General features: G+C 47.4%; 8 protein-coding genes across 10 annotated transcripts; 4 read left to right on the top strand and 4 right to left on the bottom strand.

Moving 5' to 3' along the window:
* The first annotated feature begins 77 nt into the window (after positions 1-77).
* On the top strand, positions 78-4,416 carry LOC117580574 (cationic amino acid transporter 2). Of its 2 annotated transcripts, none has more exons than XM_034267177.1 (5): positions 78-257; positions 2,125-2,492; positions 2,609-2,869; positions 2,926-3,705; positions 3,761-4,416. In XM_034267177.1, the coding sequence occupies exons 1-5, from the start codon at positions 232-234 to the stop codon at positions 4,207-4,209; spliced, it is 1,884 nt and encodes a 627-aa protein (XP_034123068.1). In that variant the 5' UTR covers positions 78-231; the 3' UTR covers positions 4,210-4,416. The 2 variants fall into 2 exon arrangements, with proteins under 2 accessions (XP_034123068.1, XP_034123069.1); XM_034267178.1 differs by lacking the exon at positions 78-257 and adding an exon at positions 1,291-1,446.
* A 287-nt stretch (positions 4,417-4,703) lies between these two features.
* On the bottom strand, positions 4,704-7,102 carry LOC117580572. 2 transcript variants are annotated; one of them, XM_034267175.1, is made up of 3 exons: positions 6,778-7,102; positions 6,286-6,713; positions 4,704-6,225 (listed from the first exon to the last, which is right to left on the bottom strand). In XM_034267175.1, the coding sequence occupies exons 1-3, from the start codon at positions 6,961-6,963 to the stop codon at positions 4,773-4,775; spliced, it is 2,067 nt and encodes a 688-aa protein (XP_034123066.1). In that variant the 5' UTR covers positions 6,964-7,102; the 3' UTR covers positions 4,704-4,772. The 2 variants fall into 2 exon arrangements, with proteins under 2 accessions (XP_034123066.1, XP_034123067.1); XM_034267176.1 differs by having other exon boundaries at positions 4,713-6,225; positions 6,286-6,710; positions 6,778-7,101.
* Positions 7,103-7,244: 142 nt separating this feature from the next.
* Positions 7,245-9,583, bottom strand: LOC117580575 (dihydrolipoyl dehydrogenase, mitochondrial). Its single transcript, XM_034267179.1, has 4 exons — positions 9,420-9,583; positions 8,506-9,033; positions 7,563-8,441; positions 7,245-7,498 (listed from the first exon to the last, which is right to left on the bottom strand). The coding sequence occupies exons 1-4, from the start codon at positions 9,459-9,461 to the stop codon at positions 7,433-7,435; spliced, it is 1,515 nt and encodes a 504-aa protein (XP_034123070.1). The 5' UTR covers positions 9,462-9,583; the 3' UTR covers positions 7,245-7,432.
* Positions 9,584-10,289: 706 nt separating this feature from the next.
* Positions 10,290-12,300, top strand: LOC117579188 (mediator of RNA polymerase II transcription subunit 19). The gene is made up of 3 exons (XM_034264957.1): positions 10,290-11,047; positions 11,125-11,239; positions 11,297-12,300. The coding sequence occupies exons 1-3, from the start codon at positions 10,613-10,615 to the stop codon at positions 11,758-11,760; spliced, it is 1,014 nt and encodes a 337-aa protein (XP_034120848.1). The 5' UTR covers positions 10,290-10,612; the 3' UTR covers positions 11,761-12,300.
* A 478-nt stretch (positions 12,301-12,778) lies between these two features.
* On the top strand, positions 12,779-14,330 carry LOC117579190 (glycerol-3-phosphate phosphatase). Its single transcript, XM_034264958.1, has 2 exons — positions 12,779-13,048; positions 13,308-14,330. Exons 1-2 carry the CDS (start codon positions 12,946-12,948, stop codon positions 14,159-14,161), a joined length of 957 nt encoding a protein of 318 aa, XP_034120849.1. The 5' UTR covers positions 12,779-12,945; the 3' UTR covers positions 14,162-14,330.
* Positions 14,331-14,421: 91 nt separating this feature from the next.
* LOC117579191 (pyridoxal phosphate phosphatase) lies at positions 14,422-15,732 on the top strand. The gene is made up of 3 exons (XM_034264959.1): positions 14,422-14,581; positions 14,720-15,407; positions 15,467-15,732. The coding sequence occupies exons 1-3, from the start codon at positions 14,482-14,484 to the stop codon at positions 15,621-15,623; spliced, it is 945 nt and encodes a 314-aa protein (XP_034120850.1). The 5' UTR covers positions 14,422-14,481; the 3' UTR covers positions 15,624-15,732.
* A 241-nt stretch (positions 15,733-15,973) lies between these two features.
* On the bottom strand, positions 15,974-17,682 carry LOC117579187. The gene is made up of 3 exons (XM_034264956.1): positions 17,091-17,682; positions 16,860-17,033; positions 15,974-16,796 (listed from the first exon to the last, which is right to left on the bottom strand). The coding sequence occupies exons 1-3, from the start codon at positions 17,600-17,602 to the stop codon at positions 15,989-15,991; spliced, it is 1,494 nt and encodes a 497-aa protein (XP_034120847.1). The 5' UTR covers positions 17,603-17,682; the 3' UTR covers positions 15,974-15,988.
* A 756-nt stretch (positions 17,683-18,438) lies between these two features.
* Positions 18,439-26,547, bottom strand: LOC117579969 (gamma-aminobutyric acid receptor alpha-like). Its single transcript, XM_034266142.1, has 5 exons — positions 25,414-26,547; positions 22,526-22,593; positions 21,936-22,239; positions 19,763-20,140; positions 18,439-19,703 (listed from the first exon to the last, which is right to left on the bottom strand). Exons 1-5 carry the CDS (start codon positions 25,880-25,882, stop codon positions 18,712-18,714), a joined length of 2,211 nt encoding a protein of 736 aa, XP_034122033.1. The 5' UTR covers positions 25,883-26,547; the 3' UTR covers positions 18,439-18,711.
* Between the last annotated feature and the right edge of the window lie 513 nt (positions 26,548-27,060).

Here is a 27,060-nt window from a genome sequence, read left to right as displayed (position 1 = left end):
CTCTCTCGTTTCGACCAACAATAGCGGCCAGAGAGAACGAGCAGCTGCAACGTGGTTCTGTGGTTGCGTGGTTCAAAATGTGATTTCTGTGGATAGTGCCGGGCGGCAGTACTATTTTAGAGACCAGCAGTGCCACAGCCGCTTCCATGTGAGGAAAGCAAGCGCGAATTTGCCACAAATTGATGATATTAATTGGAAACCAAATTGATTGAATTGAATCGAGTAGCAACAATGGAGGAGTTCGCCGAATACTATGGGTGAGTGGATGTCGGCAGAGCCACCATGCAACAAGTGTCTAAAATTAGAGATAAATGCAATCAAATACGGCGTGTATTTTTAGCAACAGTTGACACCCACCTGAGCCACACGACCCCCTGAGCGCGTAGTCCCGTGCTAGCAGGCAGAATTATCTATAAACAATACAAATATCCAAGTAGCGCCACGCCAATGGAAAACTCAAACAGAACCCAATTAGTAGCGTTCCATGAAAGCAAAGCAAGTGAATGTATTGAGTTGTGTGGAGCAGAGAGCTTCCCTGCCAAAAATGATTGAATAAGCACAAACTGAATATGATTCATAAATAATTTGAGTCCATTGGGTATAATAACAAATTCGAACTGTGTACAAGAGGCAAGGTTTCATGTTGTACACTTATCTCTGGAAGGGGTTGGGGATATCAGTTGATCTTACCCAGAAATATTAGACAAAAATAATTTATGAAATATTTGTTTAAAAGATCTCAAAATACTCTTATCGAAATGGTTAACCTGGGTACAAAAATATTGATCATATTGTTAGCTTTTTCCGGTATTCCCTGCATTCAAATAGTGCGCCATAATCAAAAGTCCTATACCTAAACCGCTAATCGATTATGACAATTCATTAGGGCTTTGGGGCCGCAAAGGTCATGTTAAGTCACCTGGCAAACTTGAGAATTCTCAGTGGGGTAGGGTAGGGTAGGCAGGGAGGATTCCTCTACGAGCATGATGACGAATTAATTAGCGTTATCATCACAAACGATGTGTTTCCACCTCGTTTCATTTCGCCTCTACTTCGTGCCCGACCTGAGGATTCCGCCCGTGGTTAATTGCGGCAAGCTTCTGTCTCGAGCCCGCTCAACTCACCACGATCTTCCCGAGCCGTACACCCAAATGTGCTATTTAACGGTTTCGCACTCATGTTAAATGTTCAGACGCAGCTCGAACGGTCACTGGCGCTATTCGAATCAATTCTGAAATTCAATTAGAAATTAGTTTGACAGTATCTACATACTCTCGCCATTCGATTCCGTGTCTGTGAATCGAAAAATTAAAGATGGATTATTATTTGTGATACTTTATTGAACATTAATTAGTTGTGGAAAACTTGTGATACGATTAAAGAGCCAAGCAGATTGCTTTCGTTGATAATATCCAAAGGATTTTGATTACTTCTCAAAGAAAAAAGGTGAGAGCATTTTGGAAATGCAATTCCTGCTGATCAGTAACCGTTTTGGGCATTTAATTCAAGGCGTTTAAAAGAGTTTATTAAGAACACTTTAAAGCAAGCACTTTAGATTTTTAGGAATTTATAGTCAAAAATTCTTTCACAACCAAAAGTTTCTTAAGGAGAATTAGGGAGAGTTCGACATTTAAACATCTCCATAAGCTACATTAAAAAAACGGCTGATGGAATGACTGAACTAGTCTAGTCAATCTGGAGGGTGAAGGAAAAGAGACTTCCCACTTAGTCATCGGGGGATCATTCCCAAAGCCGATGATCACAAGACTCGAGTTTAAATCAGCTTTCGCGACGCGACCCAATCATAAACAATGTAGTCTACATTCGCACATTAACAGACGCCTACTAATTTTCTTATGGCCGGCCATAAACCAAAACTCCGCACATTTCTTTTGCCCCGATCGAAGCGTGGCCCATCACAGGCACTTTCCACCGCCACCGCCACCGACACCCCCATTGCGACCCGTACAAAATCTGCGAACGTGTTAATATGTCGGTTCTGTAAGCATCGGTTACGGGTGTATTTTTTGTGGAGCTCAGCAAAAGCCCTTCAGACTGAATAGAACTCGACGAACGGCCCGTTGTTACATACGAGTATTTACTTGATTTGATTAAATTTTTCAGCATGCCGAGCTGGAGCGTGACGAATGCCTTTCGCGTACTCACACGCAAGAAGCCGCTGGAGGACTCGAATGAATCGAAACTTGCCAAGGTCTTGTCAGCTTTTGATCTCACGGCCCTCGGTATTGGGTCAACGCTGGGCGTGGGTGTCTATGTCCTGGCGGGCGAAGTGTCCAAGCAGGTTGCCGGCCCCGCAGTGGTCATCAGCTTTCTGATTGCTGCGATCGCCTCGATATTCGCTGGCCTCTGCTATGCGGAGTTCGGAGCCCGTGTTCCCAAGGCGGGCTCTGCCTACATCTACAGCTATGTGACCATTGGAGAGTTCATCGCGTTCCTCATTGGATGGAATCTCATACTCGAATACGCAATTGGTAAGCTGGCGGCAACTCAATTGATGGCGCCGCCGTCTGATTGACATTATTTTTATCAATTAATTCACACATTTTTCATATTGATTTCCGTTTCAATCTTTTCGTTTTTCGGGCAGGTTCCGCCAGTGTCGTCAAAGGGCTAAGCACGTATCTGGACCAGCTGTGTGGGAACCCGATGAGCAGCTTTCTGGGCACCCATTTGCCCATTAATATCCAGGGCATGGGCGCCTACCCCGACCTGTTCGCCTTTGTGGTCACCATACTGTTCTCGCTGGCCATTGCCGTGGGCGCCAAGGAGTCGACGAGGGTGAACAATGTCTTCACCATTCTGAACTTGGGCGTAGTTCTCTTTGTGATCATCGCAGGTCTCTTCCATGGTGAGTGATAGTCACGCAAATGCTTTGGTTACCCTTTGGTCTGATTCCGTTGATAGTTTCCAGGAGCAACTGGTCCATTCCGAAATCTTCTGTGCCCGAGGGTTATGGCGATGGTGGCTTCATGCCATACGGCGTCTCGGGCATTATTAAGGGGGCCGCAGTCTGCTTTTACGGCTTCATTGGCTTCGATTGCATCGCCACCGCGGGCGAGGAGGCCAAGAATCCGAAGAAATCCATTCCATTTGCTGTAATTGTGTCCCTGGCCATGATATTCCTCGCCTACTTTGGCGTTTCCTCGGTGCTAACTATGATGCTGCCCTACTACGAGCAGGATGAGAAGGCCCCACTGCCCCACGTCTTCAGGATCAATGGCTGGCATGTGGCCGAGTATGTGGTCAGCATTGGCGCAATGTTTGGCCTGTGCTCCAGTATGATGGGTGCCATGTTCCCACTGCCACGCATTGTCTTCGCCATGTCCAACGACGGACTGCTGTTCCGGTTCTTGGGCGACATTAGCGAAAAGTACAAGACTCCGTTCAAAGGAACCATGATTACCGGCCTGTTGACTGGCATTCTGGCCGCCGTCTTCAATCTCAGCCAGCTGGTGAACATGATGTCGATTGGCACCCTGCTGGCCTACTCCATGGTGGCTAGCTGTGTCCTGATGCTGCGTTACGAAGTGGACGATCGTCGCATCGTTGGCAATGGTCGCGCGATATCTTCCGCTGACCACGATCAACCCTGTGGCCTCTGGCGACGTCTCTTCAATTCCAAAGGCTTGACCGTATCCACCAAGCAAACGTCGAGGATTGTCACCGTGATGGTGACTCTATTCTGTAAGTAAAACGGTGTCATTTCCAAAAGCAAACGTAAAACATTCCCCTCTTTCAGCTCTTTGGTGCTTTGTCTTCTCGCAAATTCTTACCAAATTCGAAGAGGATCTGGCAAATGTCACCCATTCCGATGGCATTGCCTTGGTGTTGGGGGCCATACCTTTGGTGGTCATGCTAGTGATTATCTCGCGTCAGCCGACATCCGCTGTGAAACTCTCCTTCACGGTACCCTTGGTGCCGTGGCTCCCAGGCATATCCATATTGATCAACATCTACTTGATGATCAAGCTGGACATACTCACCTGGGTGCGTTTTTGTATTTGGCTCAGCATAGGTCTGGCCATCTTCCTGGCCTACGGCATCCGCCACAGCCGCTTGCGGCAGAGGGAGCAGCGCAACAATTCCATAGCCATGATGCGCGACTGCAGCGAATCGGCCCTGCTTGGCCAGGACAACTCAAAATACAGCAACGAGGTGCCGCTGATATTGATGCATAGCACGTCTTGAGCATGGAACGCAATGCAATGCACGATGATATTTAATAGCTCACACATTTTTCACACATCAACATACAAGACACATATTATTTGCCTGCAGGATCTGCTTTCCTCTGTACACATGCACAATATCCTCGCCGTCAACATTCATACCATAGCATAAGAAACCAAAAATTATCGAAATACAATAAGTTAGCTGAAAGCAATAAACAAAACATTGAAAACACACAATGATGATGGTTTGGAGCCAGTTGCATTCAGTCACATCCATCTAGGTTGTCGGTAAACAAGGCCAGCATCTGTGATCGGCAGCATGCAAGTGTATCCCATGGGACATCTTAAACATCAGCGGAAAACGGCAGGGCTACTACCGGATGGGGGAAATATATAAAAGCTTATTGATCCGGATGCAACTCCCTTAACCCTAAATTAAGTCGGTGTTCAGGCACACCGCTTACTGGCTAACCCACGGGCAGATGATGTGCATGAAGCGACGTTTCGAGGCATGATATCTAACTAAATCTGTCTTTACACATATGCTACATATAAATTTAATAACAATTGCAATGTATTCTAGTTGCCTTCTTCCGCCTTGACAGCAGCTGGAGCCTCGGCAGCACCCCGCTCGGGAACTTCATCTTCCTCTTCCAACTCTTCTTCCAACATTTCTGGATCTTCGTCTTCTGCCGTTGTGCTTGATGCATTGCTAGACTCATCCTGCTCGCTGCTGCTCCATTCATTGCTGGTATTTTCGCTGCTCAACTCATTACTGGCATCATTGTTGGTGCTCTTCTCAATTATTTCGCTGTTGACTCTCTCACTGCTTCGGTTTTTGTTCTCATGCAAGGCGGCAGCAACAGAATTTGACGCTTGAAATGCTTTGTAGTAGGCACTGTTGACCAGCAAGTGTTGACTCCTTTCGGCTTTTACTTTCTGTATAACACTAGCGACTGCACTGTTATTCTTGTTTTGGCCGAACTTGACTTTCCTGTCCGCAGTATCGGGTTTAGTGAATCCGAAGCTGCTGTCGCGATGTGATCGATAGCTCTCGGCCGCGGGTTCAGCAGCAGCAATGGAAGGTGACTTAAAGCCAATGTCGGGTGTATTCCGTGTGTCCATCTTGAAGATGTAACTAGGAGTAGCCCTACGCTCTTTTTCCACCCGCATCATTTGAGTGGGCACCACAGGGCGACGCATGGTGGGCCTCATTGTCATGGCCTGAGCCTGGGCCATTGCCTTTAGGTCTGCAGTGCCTGTTGCCTCTCCGGCGCTTCCGTGGGGCGATGCCCCTCCAAACGAGCTAGTCCGCTCATTACGGCCCTCCAAATGCGTGTGACTGTGGGAATTATGATTCGGCAGGTTGACGTTCTTGGCTATGCGCTGACTGGCCGTCATTTTGGATCGCTCAGGCAGCAGGGGAGCCACGACAACTGGCTCTGGTATTGTCGCATATGTGCCAAGGCCAAGGCGTTGCTTGACGTCGCGCATTGTCTGCTGCGCCTGGCTACGCGCCTTCTCGGCTCCCATTTCCAGCATGTAGATCAGCTCATTTTTGTTGGACAATTGCTGGTGGACTCGCTCACGAATCGGACGCAGATGTTCAATGACGGCGTCGGCCACGCGCTCCTTGTACTTGGCTGTGTCCAAAGTCTTAGCCTCGTCCAAGACACTTTGGATTGTCTGCCCTGTGACCTGGGCGTGGATGTTGACGAGGTTGCTGACACCGGGCCGCGAATCGGGATTGTAGGTGATATCCGAGGTGAAGTCGGTGATGGCTTTCTTGATCTTCTCCATTATTAGCTCCGGCGCATCGCACAGGTTGATCGTGGCCTTGGGATTCGCCTCTGACTTGGACATTTTCTTGGAGGGATCCCGCAGTGACAACACTCTGGAGGCATCGCCCTCCTCGATCATGGCGTGGCACACAGGAAACAATTCCCCGTAGCGCCCATTGAACGTCCTAGCCAAGTGCTGGGCCAGTTGAATGTGCTGCAACTGGTCCGCTCCAACGGGAACATGTGTGGCCCTTGAGTACATAAATTCGTTGTCAGAAAACGCATTGCAATGAATATTCATCTTCACTCACTTGTACAGCATTATGTCGGCCGCCTGTAGCACCGGATAGACATACAGCCCCAGGGGTATGTCGCGGACCAGGCGAGACTTCTCCTTGAACTGTGGCAGCTGCGCCAGCCTGGGAGTGGTGGTCATCGAGCTGAGGATCCAGTTGAACTCACAATGCTCCAACACAGACGACTGGACGAACAGCGTGCTCTTGGCGGGATCGACGCCACACGCCAGCAGTGTGGCAGCCATCGTAAAGATGTTCTCCCGCAGCACCGGCGGATTATGCGGCATCGTAATGGAATGCATGTCCACTATGCAAACTGTGACATCATCCCGGCTGTTCTGCAGCTGCGTCCACTTGCGGATGGCTCCCAAATAGTTGCCCAAATGCACGGATCCTGTGGGCTGAATGCCACTGAAGATTTTCCGTGGCCAGTTGATGTTCTGCCACAGAAAGAATGGGGCTGTTACATAAACTGAAAAAATTCATCCAATCTTTCGATGACCTTACCCCTTCCTGCACATGGCCGCTGCTCTGTTGGTACTGTCGCGACGGTCGGCTGCCAACATTGGCCCTGGCGGAGCATTGGTGTGATGATCCCTGCAGGAGGTTCGACTGGAATCGGTTGGACAACGCCGAATGCAATATTGGTGCGGGTTCAGCCAGGTGCACGGGTAACTTTCTGACTCGGAACATTTCCTAACGCTAAGAATTTTGGTTTATTATAAGAGATGGGAAACGAAAACTAATGTTAAATGTGATAGGTGACCGAGAAACGAGTTTAAAACATCTAAAAAATATTATCAACAAATTTGGAAACAGATGCTAGTGTTGCCAGATGTGTTTAGAAAAGCCGCTAGGCTGCCACCTGCCACCGATAACAAACGATTGTAAATGCTTGGCGCAGTTTATCGAGTTTTCAAACTGTGTTTATTCTAAACTTAATACACATATTACACATTATATTGCATATATGGGGGGTGTGCTTTAAACGCTGTGCGCAATTTCAATATTTATGGTTTCCATTTTACTGTTACAACATTGAGAATTACAGATAGGCGGAGACTTTCGGTTCTTTCAATTAGTTTTCGAATAAGGTCGGGTTGTGTTGTTCCCAAACGCAGTGCAGTTCTTCCTCCTGAAGCTGTGGGAAGAGGAATTGGCCTTAGAAGTTGATGGGTTTGCCAAAGGCGGCCGCCACATTGGCCTCACGCAACGCTTCGGAGCAGGTCTGAAAGGAAAGCAGAGAAAAGTTCAGTCGGATTGTCACGCCTCACGATGGGAGTTTCACTTACTGGATGCGCATGGCAGACACGGGCAATATCCTCGGCAGACGCTCCATACTCCATGGCCAGAACAGCCTCGTTGATCAGCTCTCCGGCAGCAGGTCCAATGATGTGCGTGCCCAGCACGCGATCCGTTGCCTTATCGGCCAAGACCTTGACAAAGCCGTCGGTCTCGTTGTTGGTCTTGGCACGCGAGTTGGCCAGGAATGGGAACTTGCCCACCTTGTAGGCCACACCCTCTTGCTTCAAGTTCTCCTCGGACTTGCCGACCCACGCCACCTCGGGATGGGTGTACACAACGCTGGGCACGCAGTTGTAGTCGATGTGCACGTGGCCGCCATTGATGCCCTCGATGGTGATCAGACCCTCGTCCTCAGCCTTGTGGGCCAACATGGGGCCGTGAATGCAATCGCCGATGGCGTAGATGCTGGGCACCACCGTCTGGAAGGTGGCATTCACGGGAATGCGTCCGCGATCATCCTTGACAATGCCCACAGACTCCAGTCCCAGTCCCTCGGTGTAGGGGCGACGTCCCACACTGACCAGCAGAGCATCGCATTCTATATCCTCCTTCTCGCCAGACTTGGCATTCTCCACGGAGACGGTGACGTTGTCGCCGTTCCGGGTGGCGCCCGTGACCTTGGTGCCCAGCTTGAACTTGAGTCCCTGCTTGACGAGCACCTTCTGGAAGGTCTTGGAGACCTCGTTGTCAATGCCCACGCCTCCAATGGTGTCCATGAACTCAACGGCAGTGACCTCAGCGCCAAGGCGCGACCACACTGATCCCAGCTCCAGCCCAATGACGCCGGCACCGATCACAACAAGATGCTTGGGCACCTTGGCCAACTTCAGGGCTCCGGTGCTGCTCACAATAACCTCTTCGTCGATCTGGAATACATTTTGACCGTTAGCTTTGCAGAAAAAATGCTGTCCTTGCGAATGTTGCACTTACCGTGATGCCGGGAAAGGGCGTGACCTCGGAGCCGGTGGCTATCAAAATGTTCTTGGCCTTGATAGTGTCTGTGGTGCCATCGGACTTTTTCACCTGCACCTCGTTGGGCCCCGTAATGGTGCCAAAGCCCGTCAGCTGTGTGACTTTGTTCTTCTTGAAGAGCATCGCGATGCCGCCAGTCAGAGCTGTGACCGCATTCGTTTTCTGTCCCATCAGTTTCTCGAGATCGAGGGACACCTCGCCGCAGTTGATGCCGCGATTGGCCAGATCACCAGAATGGGCCATGTGATAGTAGTGGGAGTTGTTCAGCAGCGCCTTGGAGGGAATGCATCCCACGTTCAGACAAGTTCCCCCCAGTGTGGCCTCCTTCTCGACGCTGACAGTCGTCATTCCCATCTGGGCTGCCTTAATGGCAGCCACATAGCCGCCTGGGCCAGAGCCAATCACCACAACGTCGGCTTCGTGTGTCGCGGAGTAGTAGCGGGCGTTCAAAGCTCCCAGAATGGCGGCATTGGACCGCAGAGGAGTCTGAAAAGACAGATAATTCGATTTTATTGCTCGTGATCCGTCACAGTTGTCGGTGGTTGGAGGTAGGCCTGTGCCGATAAGCAGCCACAAGCAGCATGGTTTGCTTTTTATCACGCCAATCGCACGCACTGCTCTCTCATCGGCACTACCCTGACCGCTGTGCGCTAATCTCTAGCCTCGTATCAGCTGATTATTGGCCCATTCGACAGAGTTGAAATCTCAGCAAGCGGAGATTGGGACGCCAATGCTGTGGTCATTGCAGTCACCTGCAGATGCACTGCGCATGCATATATAAGCATAGTTTGTGCATTTCAACCAGTATTCGGCCCACCGTATATAGGTTAGATTGCATAACTTTGGGGGAACAGGAATCGTAGGATCCGTACCTTGGCTACCGCCGAGACAACTTGTCGTAGCGTCGACTGCATGGCTGGGGGACTTGTTTCGTGGGTTTAACTAGGTGTTCGTATTAAAATTAAAACACAGTCACTAATTTGAAGTGTATTTCTGACTAATTTATGTGTTTTGGGTCTGTGCAGTGTGACCGCGAAATTATCGATATACCGTCAGGGCTCGAAATATACTTTTTCAATTTCAAAATATACCGTAAATATACTGTAGTCTTAAATCATATTCCTGGAAAGGATTTTAACACTGAAACAATAATTACTGAACATTAAAATGTATTAAAAATATTAAGAGTATAACAGTATAAATATTATTAACAATATTATTATTATTTTCTTTTTCGACTTTTCCTGAGTTTGTAAAGTCTTCTTGAAAAATACCTCACAAAAATCATGAGAAGCACTGAATCGTAAAAAAACGTTAAAAAACAACAGATTTTAAAAATCTTTAAAAAAATGTTCTGCGATAGAAAAAAAAGTTATTGTCAACCCATTTCTAAGCCCCATATCTTACATAAAAAGTTTATCTGGATCAACGCTGCAAAATCATTACGGGTAGTGATTGTATCCTTATGAGCTTATACTTCACAAATTGTATTTGAGTTTTTCATTCAAAGCATAACGCAAAGGTAACTTTTTTGTCTTTTCGATCTAAGAATTTTTGTATATCTTATAACATTAACATCCCTTAACACATAAACTAGAAAATGTAATATTATAACCTTTGATAGATTATCAAATGCACCCCTGCAATTCCTTTTAATTTCTTCTGCACACCTTTTTGGTATTTTCACGAATTTTCGAGCGGCATTTTCCGCACATTTTTAGTTTTTCGCAATGCGGCCACACTCGTACGCGAACACAACAAGATGGCGAGAGTTGTTCGTCAAATCTGTTAAAAAACGCCATAAAACCTGAAAACTAATAGCTTATTTATATCTACAAGTATTCGGACGAGTGTATTGAGGCGAGGTTATATATTCGGAAGAGTTTGTTTGGGAGGCGTTGCCTGCAAGCGCGTTGCGAAAGTTGCTTGCCAGGCGAGACCGAGGAGAGACCTTCTGGCCTTATTGTTGTTGCTGCCACAGCCAGCTCTTGTGGCTGTCGTAGTCGTTGCTGTTGCTGCTACCTGCCGCTTGCCTCTGTTGCGTTGTGCAGTGACTGCCGAAATTATGAACAACTACGGCAACATAATGATGGATTCACCCAGATCGTCGCCCCACGGCGGACGCTCACCGGTGGTGGCCCGCCAGGATTCATCAGGGACGCTGAAGACAACAATTTCATTGGGCAAAACACCGACGATCATACACACGGGTCCCTTCTACTCTATGAAGGAGCCGCCTGCGAAGGCGGAGCTGACAGGGGACAAGGATCTCATGACTGAATACGGTCTGCACCACACGCTGACCAAATTCAAGGAGAAAAAGTTTAAAGAATCGCTGTCTTCCTTTCTGCAAAACATCCCTGGCATCAATGACCTCATCACGCATCCCGTCGAAAACAGTACGCTGCGGAGCGTTATCGAAAAGCCGCCCATCGGCGGCAAGGAGCTCCTCCCGCTGACTGCAGTGCAGTTGGCCGGCTTCCGTTTGCATCCCGGACCAGTAAGTGCCTACACTTTGTACAAGCTTCGTTTGAATTTACTTAATTTGGATGTGGTGTATCTTCGAACAATTTCCAGCTTCCGGAGCAGTATCGTACCACATATGTCACACCTGCGCGAAAACACAAAAACAAGCACAAAAAGCACAAACACAAAGATGGCGTGACCACTGGACAGGAGTCGACGCTACTGGGTGAGTGCTACTCTGATTTCTGTGGCCTGGGGCACGTCTTATCGAGCGAGGTTTCAGATTCTGCGGGCCTGGAGACTTACGAAAAGAAGCACAAGAAGCAGAAGCGGCACGAGGATGACAAGGAGCGCAAGAAGCGGAAAAAGGAGAAGAAGCGCAAAAAGAAAAATCAAAGTCCAGAGCCTGGAGTCGGGCTGCTGCCCGGTGGAGCTGGTCTGGGAAATTCTACTGGAGGCGGAATAATGGGCGCCACCGGTTTGGGATCGCTGAGCGGTGGTCCTGGCCCTGTCTCCGGACCCGGTATGTCCAATCTGGGCGCCAGCATGGGCCCTGGTGTCGTCGGCATGAACAACTTCTCCTCATCAATGCAAATGCAGCAGCAACAGATGCCTATGCAGCAGCAGCAAATGACCAGCGGAGGCCTTCTGGGCTCGGTCCTGGGCGTAGGCGGCGGCCCTGGCGGAGGAGGTGGCGGCGCTGGCAGTGGGGGTGGCGGTGGTAGCTTACTAATGTCACAGTTTTAGGCAGGATCCTTTATTAAAATAGACTTTGGCTCATTACCTCTCATCAGACTCCCACAGATGGAAACACAAAACAAACAAAATATCACGAGCACACAGACCAATCCAATCCAGAGATGCATCGCTTCAGGATCGACCGTGCCTGAAGGGCAGCTTGCGCTTCTCTAGAAATCCATGTGTCCAGGTGTCCTCATTGCAGCGCACTCTAAATGCAATCTTCTCTATAATGTTTCGTGACTAGTTATTAATTTATGCATATGATTATTGTAAAATAGTTTATTTTTTTAATTAGCCAACAATTTTCGTTCGTTTTCGCGCTAGCTTAATGAGATTTATTTAAATGCAAGTTATGGTACAAATCGCACGCAAAACGTTTCCGCTCTCGATTCCAGCTCTACACCCAACCCCCACCCCAGCTCTTATTGAACATTTTGCTTAACGATTTACACACAGATATTGTTTAGGGTCAGTATTTCAAATCTACATTGCAATGGTTGGTTCTTCCAGCAATTTTATAAAAAAAAAAAAAAAGAAAAGCTGAGATTCAACATTGAATGCCTGTACTATAAGTAATTAATTTTAACAAATTAGACGCCTAATACAATAAACAATCAAACAAGTAAGCGATCAGATGGCCTTCATCTTTTCGGGGAATGCAAGGAGTATGGGTCCACTGCACTCTGGTGGTTGGTACCTCCGCGGAAATGACGCACCATCGTGAGGAATGTAGAGGGGTCCAATTGCTTCTCGGAAAGTCGTCTCGCCGGCCCGGTTGAACTTGAATCTGTTGTGTCGCAGACCCTCAGATAACGTAACGGCTCAAATTACGCACGCGAATGCTCAGTCAATAAATAAACAATAAAGATTTTGTTTGTTTTTCTTTCTTTATTGTTAACAGGCGCTCTTGTGTTAACAGGCCGCAGTGCTGTTATGTTACGTAGTTCAAAGCGCGTCAACAGGCACATTTTTCGTTAACATTGATAACCATTGCTGTAACATGCCAGAACAGCTGCTTGGTTTCTCAGAGAGAGAGAGAGAGAGGGAGAGCGTTAGTTCCTAGTCAGAAGTACCAATTTATAAATTTTAAGTGATGTATTCAAGTTAGTTAGAGGTTTTTTCCGTTTTAACACACAACTCGTCCAGCCCAGTCCAGTCCAGTCAGCCCACACTTCAAGCACCATCAGCAACATGTCCACCTACAAGCAGACATGCACAAATCTCCTGGAACTCTCGAACTCCAAGGTGACCGAGTGGCTGGCAAGCTTTGATACAGTTATTACAGATTGTGACGGTGAGTATTTTTGGGCGGAGGATGTGAATTATGAATGAAGTGGGGTTTTCCATGGGAAGGTGTTGCGTAATATAATAAATGGCCAGCATCTGCCTGCCCCTGTACGTCATCAAAGTTGATCCGAGTCCGTAGCGTGCGAATTTAACTTGACTGTGTGAATGTCAATGTCAAAGGGGGGAGAGAGAGAGAGAGAGTGCAATGAAGCGGCCACGTCCACTTGTGAATACTCTACATTAACCAACTATTTTGTTTGCTTCAGGAGTCTTGTGGATCTATGGCAATGCCTTGGAAGGTTCCGTTGATGTCATGAATCAGTTCAAGGCCATGGGCAAGAAAATATATTTCTGCACAAACAACTCAACGAAGACGCGTGCCGAGTTGCTGAAGAAAGGCCTGGAACTGGGCTTTCGCATCACCGAAGAGGGCATCATATCCACTGCCCACGCTACGGCGGCTTACCTGAAGCAGCGCAAGTTCGATAAGCGAGTGTACGTTATTGGCAGCGAAGGGATTACACAGGAGCTGGATAAGGTTGGCATTAAGCACACGCAGTGTGGGCCGGACCCCATGCAGGGCCCGCTGGGCGAGTTTATGGCAAAGCATTTAAAATTGGACTCGGACATTGGAGCCGTAGTGGTCGGCTTTGACGAGAACTTTAGCTTTCCCAAAATGATGAAGGCGGCCTCGTACCTAAACGATCCCAAGTGCTTGTTCGTTGCCACCAATACGGACGAACGCTTTCCCATGCCCAACATGGTAGTGCCTGGGAGTGGCAGCTTTGTAAAGGCCATCCAGACCTGCTCGGAGCGTACGCCGACAGTGATTGGTAAGCCCAATCCTGCCATTTGCGAGTCGCTGTTGAATCCCAAGAAGATTGATCCAGCCAGAACCCTGATGATTGGCGACCGAGCCAACACGGACATTTTACTGGGATTTAACTGCGGCTTCCAGACACTGCTCGTGGGCTCTGGAATACATCATCTGAGCGATGTAGACCAGTGGAGAAAGAGTAAAGATCCAGAGGACAAGAAGCTCATACCTGACGTGTACCTGCCCAAGCTGGGGGATCTACTGCCAGCCATTGTGAACAGCCAGACGGGTGGGAGCTACTAATTTTACTACTTCATGTGTACATATTTATGACTGTATGTATGTATTCGCATATTCACGATGACGCAGCACCTCTACATTTATCAAACATAGACAGGAACTATCTACAAACGAACAGAAATGAATAGTACAATTTATTTTACCAAATAAAATATTTAAACACGCCCGCAAAGCAACAGACCCCAGCCGATATGCTCGAGCAAGCGCAGTGTATCTCCATGAGGCCAGAGCGAGATGGCAGGCATTGCGTATGGCAATCGCTCGGCCGCACCGTTGATTTAGTCGAGTCGCAAACAGTTTCGTGAGCGGTTACAGTTACAGAAATGATGGAGGGTGGCACTACTATCAAATTGTTGGACCTGCCCGGGCAGCAGGTGAGCGAGTGGCTTCGCAGCTTTGATACGGTTCTCAGCGACGGCGACGGTGAGTGTGATTAATTTCAAGAGAAAGAGCGGGAGAGCATGTCGAGCGACTGTCAAACTTTGTTATCGCTATCGATACATGTGCCTGCTCAGACCGTTGGGGTTTCAAATTACAAGCTCAATCATCCCACCCACACAGGCACCATATGGCAGGATGATACGGAAATCGAGGGTGCAGCGGCTGTATTGAACGCCCTGCAGAATCATCACGGAAAACGTGTCTATATCATCACCAACAATGGACTGAAAACACGAAGTGAACTGTTCGGGCGGGCTCAGCACCTGGGCTTCCAAGTGCCAAACGACCAGCACATCATATCGCCCACGGCCACCATTGTGGAGCATCTGAAGCAGCTTCCAGACTTCGACAGCAGCAAACACAAGGTCTATGTGGTGGGCAATGCAGCCATTGGCAGGGAGCTAAGAGAAAACGGCATCGAGAGCTACGGGGCCGGGGTGGAGGAGCCGTTGGCCAAGGGCGACAAATGGCAGGACTTTGCAATGCGAGAGCTTACCAAGCCCGAGGCGGCCGACAATGTGGGTGCCGTTGTGGTGGGCTGGGATGAACACTTTAGCTACTGCAAAATGGCCCGTGCCTGTCACATCCTCTGCCGCAACGAGAACTCCGCCTTTCTGGTTACCAACAGAGATGCTGTGCACAAGTATCCCAACTTCTGCATTCCCGGCACCGGTGCCTTTGTGGCTGGCATCGAGGCGTGTGCGGGCCGTGAGGCCTTGGAAATGGGAAAGCCAAATCCTGTCGTCCTTGAACCATTGATTCAGTCCGGCGCCCTGCGGCCTCAACGCACGTTGATGATAGGAGATTGGTAAGCAGAGATTAACGCGTCTATTCAGTGTCTAATGTGTTGTTGTTTTCTCATTTCAGCCCGAAAATGGATATCGCCTTTGCCAGAAACTGTGGCATGCAATCACTGCTGGTCGGGACTGGCAGCTTTCCACTGGATATCCTGCAGCAGAACAGCCATCTGCCCCAGCCAGATTTTTATCTACCCAAACTGGGTGACCTACTGCAATTTCTATAGCCAAAATGTATCACAGTCTTATGTAGATAGGCACGAGGCCATAAACCATATTTTAATCAGCTATTAAACCGATGTCCAATCAGCTTATTAAATGATCGCAGAGAACACATGTTTTATGTTAGATATGTTTTATCAGGATATGGAAGAGATAACTTCAAAGGGACTATGCAATAAATATGTGCTATTATTTGCTACTTTAATCAACTCGAACGTTATCCACCACGGAGTGAAGCAATTTAAATATTAATCGCACATTTTTGACAGCGAGAAAATATATTTATTTATTTAAATCATAATTATGTGACATTAAAGACGTAACATTTTGTTTTCTTATTTTTTGTTAACCTTAAACCTGAGTCGTGTATTCAGATATTTCTGTCAGCATTAGCCTCTCTCCTTTTCAACTCTATTTGAAACTGATTAACGGAGGCCATGCCTTCAGGAGACTTGTGCTCTGCCATCAGACTCTGCCACGCCGTTTCGAAGTCTTCTTTGGCAATGATTTTCTGGAAGATTTGCTCCATCTGCTTCTTGGGTCGAGCACAACTGAAATCGCTCGCCACCAGGCCGGAAATAGTGCCCAACTCAGGGGCTAGAAGATCCTTTACCCGTTTGTTCTCTAAATCTTGCTCCTGCGGCGTCAAGACACTCTTCTTTTCCACTCGACCTGCGTCGGGCTTCTTGTGGCGGTCGGCACAGAGCATGCGGTACGTGGTATCCATGCTGTACAGCTTAGCCGGAAAAGACGAGCTGCTGTCCGTCATGGGAAGTGGCACCTGTTGGCCAATCAATCTGCAGAAGTTTTCGTAGTCGACACGCTCTGTGGCACAGCCCTCGTCGATGATGAGCGAAGGGAAGTGCGCCAAAGCGGTACGCATCTTGTGGGCATCCACCTTGACTTGAAGTCGGTGCAGCACATCAATGATCTTCGACAGAGGCAGCTGGCCTGTGTGCTCCTTGTCGCTCATCTCCAGCAGTAATGTCAGATCATGCATATGGAAATCGGTTCGCTTATAGTGCAACGCCCTACGCCAGGTGATAAGATACTTCAGGGCATCCCTCAATTTGTCGGTGTTCACGCAGGGCGAGGTGTTCTCAAACAACATGCGGGTATCGCACTCGAATGGATATGTCACGCCATGGATAATATCTGTGGGCACCTCATACAAGTATCTATAAGTTAAGGAGAAAATACAACTGCGGAGTTTTCGAGTTGAAATTGATTTAAAGACTCACTTAATCTTTTTGCCCAAGGTACCATTCTGCCGTTCAATAAAGTCTTGATGGCGCTTGCTGAGAATTAATTCGGGACCATCTTTCAGCTTTAAGCAACGCTTCATCAACGATCCATTCGCATCGCCGCCCAAGTACTGGCCAAACGTGTGGCGCCGATCGAAGGGATGTGTATAGCTAGCGCGGAGAGGATTGTCATGATATTAGGTACAAAATTGAGGCTATTCAACACACTTGCGATTGATCTTCTCTGAGGGGAAATAGTGATTGTGGCTAATGATGCGTTTATCGTGAGCTTCGTTGTACTCCTTGTTGACCTGTTCGGCTGACTTTGGTGGCAATATAATCGGGTACAGGGACTCCGAAGATGTTGATGAACAGCCAAAGGTCTGGCTATCATTTGTCACACTCTCCGGCTTCGAATGTGCCGGCCTCGTGCTTCCCAATTTGCTCCGCCTCGAATAAATATCCTCATAGAGCATCTGCTTGAACGACAGGAATCGGGACTTTTCTTCGCCGCTGGAGAATATGTTGTCCACATTATTACTGGGAATAATGGGAGTACGAGGACCAGCTGGCCTGAGCACTCTACGCCTGCACTCTTGCCGCATCAGCTGCTCGCCCAATTCCGCTGGGTGTGCAAAGGACAGGCAGTCCTGAGCGCTCACCAGGTCCCCATACGAGATAGTCAGTCCAGCTGCCCGAATATCGGCATTTCTATCCACAAAACGGCCAATGTTTGCCATTTTGTCAGTTGCAATATGCAAGTTGTGCTCAAATGTTCTTTATTGCGAGTTTCGTTAGTGTTCGAAGTTTTGCTCAGAATTGATTGTTAAGTCGGAGATTTCTTGCTAACATTGATAGAAAATGAGCTTTTCAAAGGGTGCTCCATAAGCCTCGTTGCAATCTTGTGCTTCGGTTGCATCCGCTTTGTTCTTGCTCTCATCGAGAATTAAGCATTGGGATTGGCAGCATTCAGCAGAGAGAAACCAATGGAAGTTTGACTGGGAGGATAATGAAAACATCTTATTGACTCCAAATAAACTCATTATTCTCGACTTTTATTATATGGCATCTGTTCACATATTTTACACATAATTGTACATGCATTATCTGCTGGCAAGTAACACCTTCTTACCTATTAGATATTTTCTATATATATTTAATATATTGTACATATATTTGATCTGTCTTAACAGTGAACAAAATGGCTTACATATTTGTATTAAAATAGTACTCGTACCCGTACTCTCCGTCTCTTTTGTGTGTGTTACCTGCCAGGACTCTAGAGCAGAGACGGCAGTTTCCTAGCAATTTTCCTACAACTCCTTCACGTGTGATCCCCACCTCAGGGGAAAGCTCTTTTGGCAGAGAGAACTAAACAGTGAAACTAAAACTAAAACTAAAAGTGGCTTATGCTTGCGCGTGATAAATTATAACTTTAGCTTAAATTAAATTAAGAAGCAACTTATTGGCTAACTGTACAGCTTTTGGCAAGGACATAGCACACAGATATATCTCAGGATATATCGAGTATGGATGTATGTATGTCCAATGCCCACATAGAGAGTCCTCTGATATGTAAGTTTTAGTTTAGTTTTGTTTTTACTTTAGCAATTTAGAGCGTAAAGAAATCGTTGTAAAGCGTTGTGAGTTCTTCTGTAGCAAATCAGAATAAGAGCAAAAACTGAATATATAACCTGCCTCCTGCCCCCTGCCTTCTGCCACCTGTCGATCCTTCCCGTTTGGGCACCCACCTTTAGGCATCTCCAGCTCTTTGCTTACTGAGTCTGCTTCCTGTGAATCGCTTTGTAGATTTCTTCGAGGACTCTGTCTAAATTGCTAAAAGGTAACATCAGGTGCTCGGTTGCGTATTGGCCAGAATGCGGGCACTCCTGGACAGGTAGCCGTACCAGTAGAACACATTGATCAGGAAGAACAGCAGTGGGAAGACGATGCGCGAGGCGCGATCGATCTTCGACACGGAATTGTACTGCGGCGTCCGTTTGCCCTTGCGGCGTGCCTCCATCTCCTCGCGCCGGTAGTAGGACATCCGTCGCCGGCCCACATGGGGCGGACTGCTTTGGGCGGCTGCTGCTGCAGCCGCTGCCTCTGCTGCTACTGCTGCGGCCGCCGCTGCTGCCGCTGCGGAGGTGGAGGGCGCTTCGTGTGCCCGCAGTTGTGTCTGCTCGTCATCCTCCTCGTCGTCGGAGGAGGAGTAGTGCGAGTGCGAGTGCGAGTGCGAGTGTGGCGGCTTTCGTCGCCGCCAGTCGAAGCAACTCGGGAACTTAAAGGTCCAAGGAACGTGGCGGCGGTTGCGTGTGGCGCCACGCTTGGAGGTGAGCATGCCCAAGCGACTGCTGCCCGATGAGTGGGGATTCATGTCGATGGTGCACATGGACAGGGGTATCACCTCGTAGATCTTGGACTCGGTGCTGTCCCGAAAGTCGGAGGGGGCTTCCGCTTCCGCCTCCGACTCCGGCGACTCCGTGTCCAGCTCCTCGATGATGAAGTAGCACTCGCCCGACCCATACTTCGTGAAGTAGTGGACCACAGCGAACTGCAGGATGGTGGCGAAGATGAAGGCGAACGAGAGGAACACGAAGAAGTCAAGGGCCGTGGGATACGGCACCTTGGGCAGGTCAGTGCGTGCCTCCAGTCCGAGGAAGGTCATGGTCAGCACCGTGGTGATGCCCAGCGAGACCCGGTCCGCAGTGGCCTCCCGGTTCAGCCAGAAGGAGACCCAGCTGAGAACCACCAGCAGGCAGCAGGGCCCGTACACCTGGATGAGGAAGTTGCCCATGTGCCGCTGCAGATGGAAGTTCACCATCAGCATGGAGTATTCCGCTGTAAGAATCAGACCACCAATTAGACATGGGAGTCCCTCCCTTTGTCGATGAACCTACATGGATGATGAGTCTCCAGAGTGATGCTCCCAGACAGTGAGGTGGTTGGCGGTACCCCGACAGCGTCACGGCCCGTGCCAAAGGCCCCCTTGTCCAGCTTCAGTCCGGTGCCGCGCACATGCTGATTCTTTGCTCCTGGTCCCGCGAATGTGGTGAGCGTTTTGCTGGTCGTCTTGGGGCGTCCTGCGTGGGGCACGTCCTTGTTGCTGAAGGGCCTTTGGTTCGGCATTGGTGCTGCCGCCTTATACACAATGTCCGTCAAATTGCCAGCCGGACAGTCGACCAAATCGAATTGCGACAACTTCATGTCCTCAGCTATGGCGACGGCAGGTCGCTCCTTGTTCCACCGATAGATGACATCGGACGTGGTGTAGCCAACTGTATTTTTGTTGTTGTTTTCGGAAAGTGTTTTGTTTCGATTCGTGATTCCGCACAAAATGACAATTAAGAGGAGTTTGGGAAGGGCGCTGGCAGGCAGTGCTCAGTGGTGACCGCAGGGGATCAGTGATTTTTGGATATTTGTTGTGTGTGGGTTCAAATATTTTCATATTACAGCTACTCTTTGCCAAAGTGAATTTATTTATCTCCTTCGTGGAGCAATACCTCTATCTCTATCCCTTTCTAGCGCTTCTCTCTCTGCGGTGAATAAGTTATTGTTCCTCCCTACAGCGGACAACGTCACCTTGTTAGTAAATTCACCTTGCACTCTGCCAAACCCACAGTAACTGTAACTGTAACAGCTTTGGAGTAACAGCTAAATCTGCGCATCACTGGTATCCAATCACGCCTCCATTCAATCATTCCCGGCACCCCACTCCTCATCTCTCTCTCTCTCTCGCATCTCTATCTCTATTGCTGTTTTGCACCTACATACTCTCTCCTTTGTGCCCACTCCCACTAGTTCACTCATCTGCCATACACTTTCTCGCTTCACTCTCCCCAAATCTATCACTCTCACACGTACATATGCATGTTAGTACCGTTATTTTATTTTGCTGCTTCTCCAAAATGCACAAATTGCCAAACATTGCGCCATCTGTGGGCCACACACCATTTAAATGGGTTTACCTTTGCCCCCAGCCCTCAACCCCCCCCGCACAAAGTAACTCGCATATTCCTGGTGCTAGTCAATCGAATGGGAAATTGTCAACATTAACTGGCAGACAACATTTGGAAGCGGGAAAAGGCAAGTGGCTGACGCCCTATGGGGGTAATTGAATTCTTGCCTGCATCCAACATTATTCACAACAAATCGGAAGTAATAATACATTTCAAGGCGGGAAGATACAGGAGCAGGAGGAGAAGCTGGAGCACCCAGAGGATTGTTCATTTGCGATAAGCTCTGAAAAGCAGTTAGCAAAAAGGTACGGAAGGGGGCAGCGCTGGTTGGGAGGAAAAACCTAAATGGTTGCCCAAAAATATTTAAATATTAGATTTTTAGCTTCACATTCTGCCCATTTTCCATTTTGCATATGAATGGCAGAGGAAATGTGATGAAAATGCATCAAAATGTTGTCTTTCCTCTGTTTGGAAGAATGGGATAATGAAAATGTCAGGAGCAAGAACAGAGGAGTCAAAGGTTGAGCGAATGTTAACAAAGAATGTGTATGGTAATTTCAGACTGCCATCAGGCTGTTTTCTTGAAGGATTTATTGCTGTGCATTTCTTTAATTAAAACTACGAAAATAAAGAAACAAATTCTTAGAAAAGATTCTCTGTTACTAAATGGATTCTAAATGCAAATTGCCACGTGCTCATTCTTTGTTAATTTCAAACCGCTTTTACTTTACATTTCTTGTCACCAATTCAATTCAATCCATTGCAATGTCATGGCATTCAGCCTACTAAATGTACGTTCTCGTAATCCACCATCGCCCCCCCACACACACACACACCCACCCACCCACAAGAGTTGTATCCCCTCCATATGCTGTGATCCATATGTGCCAGGCGGTCCTTGTCGCTGTCCTCGAGCCCCAACAAGTGGCCAGCACAACGGCGCTTAAGAAGCAGCGAGAACAAATCACATCAAAGCACAAGGAGCAGCAATTATGCATAATTATGCATGAGGAACAAAAGTCCATACATCCCAGCGGCACCACTGAACCACTACTGCAGCACACTCTAGGAATTGGGTTTTGGGATTGGGGTGCCGTAGTGCCGGGGTACTTACATGAACCAAATTTTAGCGGACACTTTTGTATGTCCATGGGAAAGTCGGCCAGATTCATGGGGCAGCCGGCTTTAATTGTCAGACGGCTGGAGTACAGGACGCGTCCGTTCTGGTAGATCCGCACAAACTTGTTCGGCGTGGTAATCGTGTGCAAATAGCTCTGCTTACCATTGTAAAAATACGTATCCGGCTTCCATATCCGCTTCAGCATCGAGACGCTCAGTGCCAGCGTGTCCTGGGCGCCTTCGAATGCGAGACGTTTATCCACCCAGGATTGACGAAAATAACAATCCATTGAGTAGGTCTGCAACGGAGACGGAAACAGAGACAAAAACAGAAACGGAGCCAGAGAGACACACAGGGAAAATCAGTTATTGTACAAGAAAGAAAAAAGAAAGAAAAGCTGAGCTGTTGGATGGAGAATGGAGAATGGAGAATGGAGTTGGGTGCTGCAAATTGAATTGTGAGGAGAAGAGTAAAGAAATGCAATGGCGCTGTCGCTTCACTCTCTCTTTCTCTGAATCTTTCCCTTTGACTTTGGATGAATAAAGGTCAATAAGGTATACATTATATGGTTTGATGCCACTTACCATATCAACTTCTGATATTGGTCCCATACTTCGAACCATTATGTCCACTTCAACAGTGGCTGGTGGTCCTATAAATAAAGAATTTATTCATTTCTCAAATATATACTTATCACAAATCCATTGCATTAATGTTTCTGCTGTTCAAAGGGAAATCAAGCATACGATGTCTCTTTTTTGAAAAAAACTATGAATATTCATAGGTTTATTGCGCATGATTCGGTGGGGCACTAAATGAAACTGTTTAATGTGTGTGCATCTGTGTGAACAATGACACTTAAGCCGCTCGGCAGACAGTCGCACCACCCCATACCCTGGAATGGGTTGCCACGCCCCTACATCTACACCTCTTTATCTCGCTTTTCTGCACTAATATGCAATTTTTTAGGTCCCGGATCGTACCATACACACATACTGTATGATTTTTTTTATATTTTGCCTATGCGAACAGTTTTTAATGACTTTGCTGCTGCACTGGCTGGCTGGGCAAACACACTCGTCGCAGGAAGCGGATGTGCATTGCCGCGTATCCTTTGAATCGCTACAAAACGGTGGGAGATACCAGATATGCCATGGCATGCCATGGAAGGGGAATGGAGTCCCTCCCCCTACAGCCCACGGCCCATTCTTAATGAAGTGTTAAAAACAATGTCATTTGGTCTTAAGCCGAAGCGCGAACACAATTTTCGCCGCGTAACCCAAAATCGCGTTAAGCCACGCCCCACTCCCAATTGAGTGCCGTTCGCCCGCCTGCCATTTACCATTTACCCATTTTGCCATCTGGATGGATGGTAAGTAAGTATTTTAAATATCCAAGAGAGACATTTAAATTTTTATTGCTTCGACCATTTGCCAGATTGAAATGGCGAGAGATTGGGGGGACTCGAAAGCCTATCAATTTGGGACATTCCTTGAGGGAAGGAAGGAGGGAAGCAAACGTAATAACAAATGTTTGCCTGCAAATATTTGTCGGTTTTGACACTAAATATTTACCCAGAGGCGGGAGGCAAAGGCAATCATCGGCAGCATCTAGCAGGGGTATCTACATCACCTTGGAGTCCTCTGTGAGTGATGTGTCGCCTGTCGGGCGATTTCCGCTTCATTAAATGCTTCCGTTGAGCGGAAAATCTGCAAATCTATGCTGATTACAGGAGGAGCAGTGGTCCCATGGTGGAAAGAAGTTACCAAAAAAGGGAACAACATGACATCACCCTCAGGAGGGAACGTACCATAGATCAAGGGACAGATCAGTGGCTCAGCTGAATAGGAGCAATACGTTCCCCCCTTCAGCGGTTCAACATTTACACACTGGAGTGCAATTGGAATAAAACTTCGAGGCACGTGAGTCAAGAGAAAAACATTTAAGACACCTCACAATATGCTTATTTATGTATGTGTGTACGTATTAACGGTACAGATGCGAGTGCTGTCATTTCATACGTTCCTGCTCTTCTACTCTCCCCACTCCAAGTAGTTGCTAACACAGTTGCATCTCTCCCCCTCACACCAGCAAGTGGTCACTCAACACAAAAACGTTCGCTCTCTTGGAGTTGGAGGTTGTGTGAAGGCAAGTAACGGAAACAAATGTTAAGTGGGCGAGCAATTAAATACAGTTTTGCGCTGCTCTCACGCTTATATTTTTCTAAACTGTCCAAGCGTGCGTTTATAAGTCGGCTTCAAATTCGGGCCTTGAAAAGCGGAAAGACGTGAAAACTGGAGCATTTGTGTAGTTGTGTAGTTTAGCGATGGATTAAGATGGAATTGTGTGCTTTGTCACGAAACTTTTGTGATAGAAAATGTGTCTGAGAAGCCAATGGAATCAAAAAGGTAGATCAGCGAGGGCGATTAAGTGATAAATATATACAGATATATGTATATGTATGTAGATATCTACACACAAAGATAAACACATACATTTTGGGAGTACTCGAAAAGTCTCCCAGTCCTGATACATTTTGTGTATGTTCTTTCTCTCTCCCCGTTACATAGTCTCACAGTCCCGTTTCTTCTTCTGCAGTAGCCATGAAATCTTTGGCTTCTTATGTGTGTTGGAAAAGGTAAGAGAAAGAGAGTATTTCTTGACTGTTTTTTTTGTACTCTTAGCATACTGTGTTCTCTTAATATCAAGAGCTATTACTATATTCCCATTGTATATTTTTTGCTGCCTCCCTCTAATGTTAATGGTAGTTGGTAATGGAATATCTTCTGCTAGCGTCTGCCACAAGCAAGTGAATTCATACTATGAGTATATTGCGGGCAAGCTCATCACGTTATATTTTGGCATGTATATTAATCGAAAAGGTAGATCAGCGAGGGCGATTAAGTGATAAATATATACAGATATATGTATATGTATGTAGATATCTACACACAAAGATAAACACATACATTTTGTGAGTACCCGAAAAGTCTTCCAGTCCTGATACATTTTGAGTATGTTCTTTCTCTCTCCCCGTTACATAGTCTCACAGTCCCGTTTCTTCTTCTGCAGTAGCCATGAAATCTTTGGCTTCTTATGTGTGTTGGAAAAGGTAAGAGAAAGAGAGTATTTCTTGACTGTTTTTTTGTCTCTTAGCATACTGTGTTCTCTTAATATCAAGAGCTATTACTATATTCCCATTGTATATTTTTTGCTGCCTCCCTCTAATGTTAATGGTAGTTGGTAATGGAATATCTTCTGCTAGCGTCTGCCACAAGCAAGTGAATTCATACTATGAGTATATTGCGGGCAACCTCATCACGTTATATTTTGGCATTATTAATCGAAAACCTGCATACATATATGTATTTATGTATCTATAGCTAATCCCATCCTCCAGCACTCTTGATGGAAGATTGCTTCCCTTTCCATTCCCTCTTGTGTTGATATTACGAGCAGTACTAGTACTCACCACCAAAATCCGGACGTATGCTATTGTCATATCCACGCAGCAGATTGTCCAGTAGCTCGGAGATATTTGCATGGTTATTGCTTTGGGTTAGCCAGGCCGTCCTCAGCGAGGATGAGGATGAGGATGATGAGGAGGAGGCAGTGTGGGCCAGGGAGCCCAGCTCATCGAGGCGATGGGCGTCACCGCGTCCCTTGATGCTGCCGGCCATGACCCAGACGGAGCCGGTGCCGGGACTGATGGACAAGTGCCAGGCATTTGTGTAAATGCTGAGCATTAAAACGCAGCAGCTAATCAAAAGTTTAAATATGCGCAAGTTTAAGCGATGTTGTCCTTGCCAGGAGAGGGCTTTGATCCCGGTAGCCCCTCTGCTCCGGTTCATTCCCAGCCCGTTCTTGATGAGGTCAGTGGATGTGGATGTGGATGCATCGCCATCGCAATCGCCTTCGCCGGAAGCTGCCGTTGTGCACATATTGTTCGGTTTTTGTTTGCTGTTTGTTGAATGGTTTTGCTTGTTGCTTGTTGCTGGAACTATTGTTTAGTCTTCTGTTGCTTTGGCTGCTTGTGGCCTAATCTGGACATCCGTTTGTCCAACATTTGTAGCTCCAAATGGCTCCTGTTGCTGACAGGACTTCTCTTCCTTGGCTTTTCTCGGCTCTGCTTGGCCTCGTGTTTGTTCTCATTTATGCAGCCGGAAGTTGCACTCTAGACGAGCGTTTTCTTCTTAATTTCTGAGCATCCTTTCGGGCAGGCATTAATTCCGTTTGTCTTGTCCCGTCCCAAGCAAACGCTGCTCGTTCTCCTGCTTGGCTCTTTTTTAATTGTTTGAACTTCTCGGACTTTTTGCACTTGGCAGCTGGCAGTTTCCTGATTGGCCAATTAGCCAGCGGCATTCTTTAGCTATTAGCTATCATCAGCTGTCATCAGAGATGATTCTATATCGTTTGGCTGGCTTAAACGAATATTTTCAGGTACAGACTTCTGCAGTCAACACTTTTCCGAACGGCGTATGCGCAATTTCCTATTAAAATATTGCCCCGTCTGGCTCGGGGCAGCGATTAATGGACACCAGCCAGCAGGAAAAGGAAGCCTTGCACTTATTAATCTTCCCCTGAACGCTGACCACAATTGATGGCAGGTTATTAATAGCCCAGGAATCCGCAGGGCAGGCAGTCACCAGTCAGCCATTCGGTTAGCCGGATGATTCGTTAATGAAAAGTCAGCTGCGGAAGCCAAAGTCAAAGGCTCTGACAAGACGGACTGGCAGCGAGGCCGGAACATCTGATATAATTATGCAAGAAAAATAGAAGAAACCGACCCCATTACTTAATTATGTCTCACCCACTAACCTAATTTTATGCATGGCCAATGCCGACACCCAGCCGCCACATCTTCAGCCACATCCGCATCAGGTTTTACGATACCTATTTTCAATACATTCAGGGGGTTCCCCTTACCCTTCCATGCCCTGCCACAACCCTGTGTGTCCTCTTGAATATTGCCTTCGAGTCTCCTATCGGTAGTGCATCTGCATCAGCCTCGACGTCAATGCTACTTGCCACTTGATTGGACGCTTGTGTCTGCTAATTATGGTTTTGGCTTGCTCTTCGACCAGGCCCAAAGGAAATTTCCATTATTTTTAGTCGATTT

Source organism: Drosophila guanche, unplaced genomic scaffold (assembly GCF_900245975.1).
Source record: "Drosophila guanche unplaced genomic scaffold, DGUA_6, whole genome shotgun sequence".
In the NCBI taxonomy this organism is placed as follows: domain Eukaryota; kingdom Metazoa; phylum Arthropoda; class Insecta; order Diptera; family Drosophilidae; genus Drosophila; species Drosophila guanche.
This window is presented reverse-complemented; position numbering and strand designations above follow the sequence as displayed.

Bases quoted from the DNA above. Each gene is read 5' to 3' on its own strand.
- LOC117580574 (XM_034267177.1), top strand. From the start codon at position 232: ATGGAGGAGTTCGCCGAATACTATGG. The intron at 2,870-2,925 runs GTGAGTGATAGT...TTCCGTTGATAG, and splicing joins CATCGCAGGTCTCTTCCATG to TTTCCAGGAGCAACTGGTCC. The intron at 3,706-3,760 runs GTAAGTAAAACG...CCCCTCTTTCAG, and splicing joins CGTGATGGTGACTCTATTCT to CTCTTTGGTGCTTTGTCTTC.
- LOC117580572 (XM_034267175.1), bottom strand. From the start codon at position 6,963: ATGTTCCGAGTCAGAAAGTTACCCGTGCACCTGGCTGAACCCGCACCA. The intron at 6,714-6,777 runs GTAAGGTCATCG...TTCTTTCTGTGG, and splicing joins GCGGCCATGTGCAGGAAGGG to CAGAACATCAACTGGCCACG. The intron at 6,226-6,285 runs GTGAGTGAAGAT...TATGTACTCAAG, and splicing joins GCCGACATAATGCTGTACAA to GGCCACACATGTTCCCGTTG.
- LOC117580575 (XM_034267179.1), bottom strand. From the start codon at position 9,461: ATGCAGTCGACGCTACGACAAGTTGTCTCGGCGGTAGCCAAG. The intron at 8,442-8,505 runs GTAAGTGCAACA...AATGTATTCCAG, and splicing joins CGCCCTTTCCCGGCATCACG to ATCGACGAAGAGGTTATTGT. The intron at 7,499-7,562 runs GTAAGTGAAACT...CTTTCCTTTCAG, and splicing joins GTGTCTGCCATGCGCATCCA to ACCTGCTCCGAAGCGTTGCG.
- LOC117579188 (XM_034264957.1), top strand. From the start codon at position 10,613: ATGAACAACTACGGCAACATAATGATGGATTCACCCAGATCGTCGCCC. The intron at 11,048-11,124 runs GTAAGTGCCTAC...AACAATTTCCAG, and splicing joins TCCGTTTGCATCCCGGACCA to CTTCCGGAGCAGTATCGTAC. The intron at 11,240-11,296 runs GTGAGTGCTACT...GCGAGGTTTCAG, and splicing joins ACAGGAGTCGACGCTACTGG to ATTCTGCGGGCCTGGAGACT.
- LOC117579190 (XM_034264958.1), top strand. From the start codon at position 12,946: ATGTCCACCTACAAGCAGACATGCACAAATCTCCTGGAACTCTCGAAC. The intron at 13,049-13,307 runs GTGAGTATTTTT...TGTTTGCTTCAG, and splicing joins AGTTATTACAGATTGTGACG to GAGTCTTGTGGATCTATGGC.
- LOC117579191 (XM_034264959.1), top strand. From the start codon at position 14,482: ATGATGGAGGGTGGCACTACTATCAAATTGTTGGACCTGCCCGGGCAG. The intron at 14,582-14,719 runs GTGAGTGTGATT...CCACCCACACAG, and splicing joins GGTTCTCAGCGACGGCGACG to GCACCATATGGCAGGATGAT. The intron at 15,408-15,466 runs GTAAGCAGAGAT...TTCTCATTTCAG, and splicing joins ACGTTGATGATAGGAGATTG to CCCGAAAATGGATATCGCCT.
- LOC117579187 (XM_034264956.1), bottom strand. From the start codon at position 17,602: ATGGCAAACATTGGCCGTTTTGTGGATAGAAATGCCGATATTCGGGCA. The intron at 17,034-17,090 runs GTGTGTTGAATA...TCTCCGCGCTAG, and splicing joins TCAGAGAAGATCAATCGCAA to CTATACACATCCCTTCGATC. The intron at 16,797-16,859 runs GTGAGTCTTTAA...CTTAACTTATAG, and splicing joins ACCTTGGGCAAAAAGATTAA to ATACTTGTATGAGGTGCCCA.
- LOC117579969 (XM_034266142.1), bottom strand. From the start codon at position 25,882: ATGTGCACAACGGCAGCTTCCGGCGAAGGCGATTGCGATGGCGATGCA. The intron at 22,594-25,413 runs GTGAGTACTAGT...CTTTATTTATAG, and splicing joins CATACGTCCGGATTTTGGTG to GACCACCAGCCACTGTTGAA. The intron at 22,240-22,525 runs GTAAGTGGCATC...TCTCCGTTGCAG, and splicing joins CAATATCAGAAGTTGATATG to ACCTACTCAATGGATTGTTA.